The sequence below is a fragment of the Oncorhynchus nerka genome, linkage group LG6, assembly GCF_034236695.1.
Source record: "Oncorhynchus nerka isolate Pitt River linkage group LG6, Oner_Uvic_2.0, whole genome shotgun sequence".
Taxonomy (NCBI): domain Eukaryota; kingdom Metazoa; phylum Chordata; class Actinopteri; order Salmoniformes; family Salmonidae; genus Oncorhynchus; species Oncorhynchus nerka.
In genome coordinates, this window is record NC_088401.1 from 31,673,757 (window position 1) to 31,680,169 (window position 6,413).

A 6,413-nucleotide genomic window follows, 5' to 3' on the forward strand; every position below is an offset into this window, starting at 1 on the left:
CCAAAAATAAAAAGGTGAAATGAGGTGATGCTTATTTGTCCTTTAAAAAAAAAAGTTTCCCAATGTTCTTGAACTAGGGATTTAATTTGAAGGCCACACCTGTTGTTTACGAAGCACGTGACGAATAACATTTGATTTGATTTGGTATAGAAAATGGGAAATGGCTGTAATCTTAGTCATGACACTAATTATATAAGAGATTCTGACAGCCAAGTAGACCAGAGGGCGACTCACAAAAAGCCTGAACTCACACTTGACTGTGTGTGTGTGTGTTTGTGTGTGTGTGTGTGTGTGTGTGTGTGTGTGTGTGTGTGTGTGTGTGTGTGCGCGTGCATCTGTCGGAAACGTAGTCTCCTCATCCTACCTCTTTTCAGCCTTTATAAGAAGCTCAGGGAAAAAATAAATGTCATGGAAAATTTAGCGGTGTAAATGTGCTAGCCTTGGCAGTTATTCCCAGAACTGGACACAGTCTTGGCAGGTCTTACAGTGTTCATTGTACTGCCTTTTTGGCCATTTTAGGAGTTTTCCATCATTTATAAGAAACAAATTGTCTGTATGATACTCATGATGCAGAATGATAAACTGACAATTGATTGTGGGAGTAAAAACCATATCCTAGGGTTAAGTTAGGACAAGTTAACATAGGATTATCCATTGGTTTGAAGTGATGAAGGATCAATATATTGGGTGCATTTGGGTTGTTCCGGCTCCAAACAGTCAGCAGCTCAAGCCAGAGCCAAACTCCTCTTGCAGCTCTGCATCAGATTACATTTACCAAATCAGAACAAAAAGGTTTCCCTAGTAAAAGCATTGTCTGCCATCTAGTGGACTCTTGACAGAACTTTCTAGAAATGGACAGATCAGATTTGAAAAATGTGATTAATCATTAAAGGCTGCAGATCATGATCAGTTTAATTTGACATTTTAAGACCAGAAATAGATATTAAAATATATTTTGGTGTTTGCCTCTTAACTTTGACCACAGTTGTTACTCTCCACTGATCATTGGTTGGAGGTCAAGAGTAACAATCCTGTTTTATAAAATCAAAATAACAGACAATATGCCCAGATACACTGTATATACAAAAGTATGTGGTAGGCCACACAAGCTCACAGTACGGACCACTGAGCGCTGAAGCACGTAGCGCCTAAAATTTGTCTGTCCTCACCACCGCGTTCCAAACTGCCTCTGGAAGCAACATCAGCTCAAGAACTGTTCGTCGGGAGGTTCATGAAATAGGTTTTCATGGTCGAGCAGCAGCACACAAGCCTAAGATCACCTTGCGCAATGCCAAGTGTTGGCTGGAGTGGTATAAAGCTCTCTGATATTGGACTCTGGAGAAGTAGAAATGCGTTCTCTGGAGTGATGAATCACACTTCACCATCTGGCAGTCCGACGAATTAATATGGTTTGGCGGATGCCAGGAGAACACTACCTGCCCCAATACATAGTGCAAACTGTAAAGTTTGGTGGAGGAGGAATAATAGTCTTGGGGTGTTTTTCATGGTTTGAACTAGGCCCCTTAGTTCCAGTGAAGTGAAATCTTAACGCTACAGCCTACAATGACTTTCTGGTAGATTCTGTGCTTCCAACTTTGTGGCAACAGTTTGGGGAAGGCCCTTTTCTGTTTCAGCATGACAATTTCCCTGTGCACAGCTATTTTGGCTGAATGGAAGCAAGTCCCCGCAGCAATATTCCAACATCTAGTGGAAAGCTTTATAGCAGCAAATGGGGGGACCAACTCCATATTAATGCCCATGATTTTGGAATGAGATGTTCGACGAGCAGGTGTCCACATACTTTTGATCATGTTGTGTATAAACCCATTCACCTTGCCTCTCTGTAATCACAGTCTTGCACTATTTTTAGTGCACAATAGGTGAGGAGAGCCTTTGAGCCTGCACTCTGCCAATCCCTCTCACTGTTAATGAGATTTACTCTTGGCACAAGGAAAGACTGGGACAATGGTGGTGTCTAGACGGGCCATGTGTCTGGCTCCCTAAGAATGGCGCTTCAGAGAAGCCTGTGCTAATGAAGAGGAGGGGCTGCCAACAGAATGAGCCCTCAGCCTCGCCATTTCAATAGAGCTATTGAACTTTTTGGTGCGATATGTACTGTGCTAAAAATATCAGCTCAATGAATAATATGATTATTCATTGTTCTTATCTGACAGATACTGATGGGCTCACAGATCCCAGATTCCCCAATGTGCTCAAGAGACACCATGTTGTTTTCTCCTCATATTCATGGAAAGAGAATATTTTCAAATGCTATGATCATTTCTGGTTGTTCCTATTTAACTTGAATGTATCTAGTACATCAACATATAGGTCCTGATAATGCAAGAAGATGAAGAAGTTCAGAACACAACAGATCTTCTTTTTTTTTTACCATGCTCTTTATTGAACATAGGTCAAGGGAGACAGTCATGCAGCACAGATGAAAAGTGTGGGTATTATCAGCATGAACTGATCCCTGGTAGAGCTACAGGGGGTCTGCTCACTGCTTGAAACCCTTAGACTGAGCAGAGGACCACACCTCCTCTCCGTCCCTCTCCACCACCATGGTACCATCGTTGCGCAGCCACATGCGGCACATCTTGAAGCCACCGGACGCTGAACACTTGGTCTGCCACATCATCTTGTTGTCCCTCTTGTACATGACAAAGTTGCAGTCGTCCTGCATGCACAGGCGGTGGGCGTCGCGCTGGCCGCCGGTGTCGGAGTTCCACATGGGCTTCCAGCCGTAGATCACAAAGTTTCCATCCTCCTATGGAGATAAATAAAATGGATACATGCATGTAACTACATAGCTAGAACACGATGGGGAAACTTCAACCTTACATTTTCTATGGACTTCCCAAAAATAACACTTTCAAGTAGGCCCATAGGGTTTCACAAGTTCTACACACATACCTGGAAGCAGGCTTTCCACTCGTGGTTGTTGGACATAAGGTAGTCTCCCTTACGCATCTCGTCAAACTTGGACATGTAGTTTCTGCTCATGATTCTGAAATGAGAAGTTCAGCAAAGATGACAAACAAGCGGTCGGTTTTGCATAAGGAAAAACTGAGAGGAGAGAGCAGTCACAGAGAGAACCTTGCTTCAGTCTTGATACTCACAGGCCGGTTGTAGAGTGGACGTTCAGTAGAGTTGCTGATGAGTTTGCAGCTCTTGGGGAAGTGTCATCTCTTCAGAAACCGTGGACTTTTATAGCCGAAAACCCAGAGAAGAGACTAGTGAAAAGGATAAAACTCTCTCTGTCAAGACCTAATCAAATCTGTTATGCATAAGACATGTCTTTAAATGTAACCTGTAATGTGATTTTAAAACTCGAGATTAAAAAAAAAGAAAAACGTTCATTTTGCGAATGCATCTTAAAAAAGGGTTTTAATTGTGGATGATTCGGCTAACTGTTTGCACCTGGGTTGTCTGAATATAGTCTGTGTTAGAAGGGATTTAATCTTCAACACATTACATTCAAGCCAAAGACAAATTATACTGAAAACAAAATGTCTACTACGCTGGTTTCCATGTAGAGTGAAGCCATTTTGCTTGTATGGACTCTATATTCACCCCAAAATCACATACACATTTGTAATACGCTTAACTGTTATAAAGAACCAAAAATGTTACTTTAATGTGGTGTCCATTTCAACACGACTGCTTACCCTATCTGTCCAATTAATGTGAACTGAGGTCATACATATTTACGTAAGAAAATGGGATTAAGCTGTTACAGCTCTGTCTCTCTATAGGTTATGAAACATACTTGGGTGTATTGATTCTACATTATTAATGCATAAATAAAAAATAAAAAAGCTATGATCTTTGAAAGTATTTTACCACTCAGAGCAGGATTGGATCTACTCAATGTTTGTGTGGGAGACTGCTGGGGAAAGACAGGCTGATGGAGGTGGTGTCAGTATAGCATACCATTACGCTGGCATAGTAGCTATAGGGACGACTACCTGTAAGTTCTGGATATGACATTAAATCAAGCTTCTGACTTTCTGTGTTCTAAAAGAATTAGTCCCATGGAACTTATTGCAAGAGTAGGGATGCTAACCATGTCTTCCTGGCTAAATTCCAGGTCTGACCCCTCACCATATCATAACCATACCATAATGCCAAGCTTCATATTGGCCCATTGCCTTCTCATTGAAAGGCAATGTGGGATGAGTGCTCTGGAGCAAAATGCCTGCCATGTATCATCCAGATGAGTGTTGCTTGTGGTGGATGAACAGGGAAGACATATTAAGACCTCGGCCTCTTTTACAAATGTGACCTGTATGTACAACATAAATATACACATCATACCCAAACTATATATACACATTAAAATACAAAAACACAGTCACGGGAAGCATAAATAAAACATGCCAAATCACCCAGAAAAACAGGTATATTCTTCCACAAATGTCCCTAATCAATAGTTTAAATTGCCCGAACGGCACCAGAACATCAACATTACATTTTAAAAATGTATTCCAGCAATACGGTGACTTAAAACTTAAATCAGATTTACCTAGCTCGGGGGAGACCCTAGGAACCTCAAGCGTTAACCAATCCTGTGAATGCAACCGCAAAGTTAGATAAGAGTGACGTTTATGAAGTAGGGCTTTGTAAACAAGGGAGTAATGTAGAGATCTACGGGCCTTTAGTCCAGCCAACCTTTTGATACAGGATGCAGTGATGAGTATCAAAACTGTCACTGTGGGCACTATGGTAGATGGCATCCAAAAGGTTTAAGAGTAGGAGCAGCAGCACCGATAAATAACATCACCATAATCAAGAACAGATAAAAAGGTTGACTGAATCATTTGCTTCCTACTGCTTAGAGAAAGGCACAATCTGTGAAAAATACAACTTTAAATATTAGCTTCTTAACCAGCTAATTTACATTTACATAAAACATCAAATCCATATCATCCAAATGCCTAAGTATTTATATGCGGGAACACATTCGATTGGAGAACCATCTTATGTGTGGGGACACCCCTTCAAATGAGTGGATTTGGCTATTTCAGCCACACCCATTGCTGACAGGTGTATAAAATTGATTACACAGCCATATAATCTCCATAGACAAACATTGGCAGTAGAATGGCTCATATTGAAGAGCTCACTGACTTTCAACGTGGTAATGTCTTAGGATGCCACCTTTCCAACAAGTCAGTTCGTCAAATTTCTGCACTGGTAGAGCTGCCACAGTCAACTGTAAGTGCTGTTATTGTGAAGTGGAAACATCTAGGAGCAACAACGGTTCAGCCACAAAGTGGTAGGCCACATAAGCTCACAGAACGGACAGCTGAGTGCTGAACCACGTAGCGCATACAAATCGTCTGTCCTTGGTTGAAACACTCACTATCGAGTTCCAAACTGCCTCTGGAAGCAACATCAGCACAACAACTGTTCATCAGGAGTTTCATGAAATGGGTTTCCATGGCCGAGCAGCCACATACAAGCCTAAGTACACCATGCCCAATGCCAAGCGTCGGCTGGAGTGGTCTAAAGCTCGCCGCCTTTGGACTCTGGAGCAGTGGAAATGTTCTCTAGAGTGATGTATCACACTTCACAATCTGGCAGTGCAATGGACAAATATGGGTTTGGCGGATGCCAGGAGAACGCATAGTGCCTACTGTAAAGTTTGGTGGAGGAGGAATGTATTTGTAGTTCATCTGAATCATTCTTATGAGAGTTTGAAAACAACATGTTTTTAATTTTGCCCATATTAAGCACAAGATTTAGATCAGCAAGGGATTCCTGCATAGCTATAAATCTGACTGTAATTTGGACATGGCCAGATCAACATTCGGGGCAGTAGCATACATAATAGTATAACGTTTTTATTTTTTAACAGATTGACCAATGGTGTTTATATAAAATGTATTCATTATCTCAGCCAATCATGGCTAGCAGGAAGGTTGCTGGCTTTTTCTGTGGATAAACTAACTAGGCTTGTAATTTAACAATTTTATTCATATTTACAGATGGCTTACAAGCTTGTTATTAACCCCATCAATCATGATGGCCTGAGTTCTGTCACTAAGATAATCATGAAACCATGAAAAGGCGTCTGATCTCAAGTCTATCAAGGACAACTTATTCAATAAAATAGCATGATCGAACAGTGCCAAAAGCTTTTGACAGGTCCACAAACAAAGCAGCACATTTCATTTTAGTTTTCTAAAACGTTAATAAGATCATTAAGAACTAAAGTGGTTGCTTTAATGGTGCAAAGTTGTACATTTACCAAGGATTCAAGAATCTTGGTAAGCCTTGAAATGGGTCGATAATTATTAAGATCACTACTATCCCCGCCCTTATGGCAGCACAAGAGCTGATTTCCATACCTTTGGAATATTTACTGATAACAATGTTAAATAAAAAAATGATGGTCTCTGCTCACT

At 41.0% G+C, this 6,413-nt stretch overlaps 1 protein-coding gene across 1 annotated transcript; it reads right to left on the minus strand.

Moving 5' to 3' along the window:
• Positions 1-2,377: 2,377 nt before the first annotated feature.
• On the minus strand, positions 2,378-3,231 carry LOC135572100 (B-type lectin plumieribetin-like). Its single transcript, XM_065019126.1, has 3 exons — positions 3,123-3,231; positions 2,917-3,010; positions 2,378-2,770 (listed from the first exon to the last, which is right to left on the minus strand). The coding sequence occupies exons 2-3, from the start codon at positions 3,004-3,006 to the stop codon at positions 2,501-2,503; spliced, it is 360 nt and encodes a 119-aa protein (XP_064875198.1). The 5' UTR covers positions 3,007-3,010; positions 3,123-3,231; the 3' UTR covers positions 2,378-2,500.
• Between the last annotated feature and the right edge of the window lie 3,182 nt (positions 3,232-6,413).

Bases quoted from the DNA above. Each gene is read 5' to 3' on its own strand.
- LOC135572100 (XM_065019126.1), bottom strand. From the start codon at position 3,006: ATGAGCAGAAACTACATGTCCAAGTTTGACGAGATGCGTAAGGGAGAC. The intron at 2,771-2,916 runs GTATGTGTGTAG...TTATCTCCATAG, and splicing joins AGTGGAAAGCCTGCTTCCAG to GAGGATGGAAACTTTGTGAT.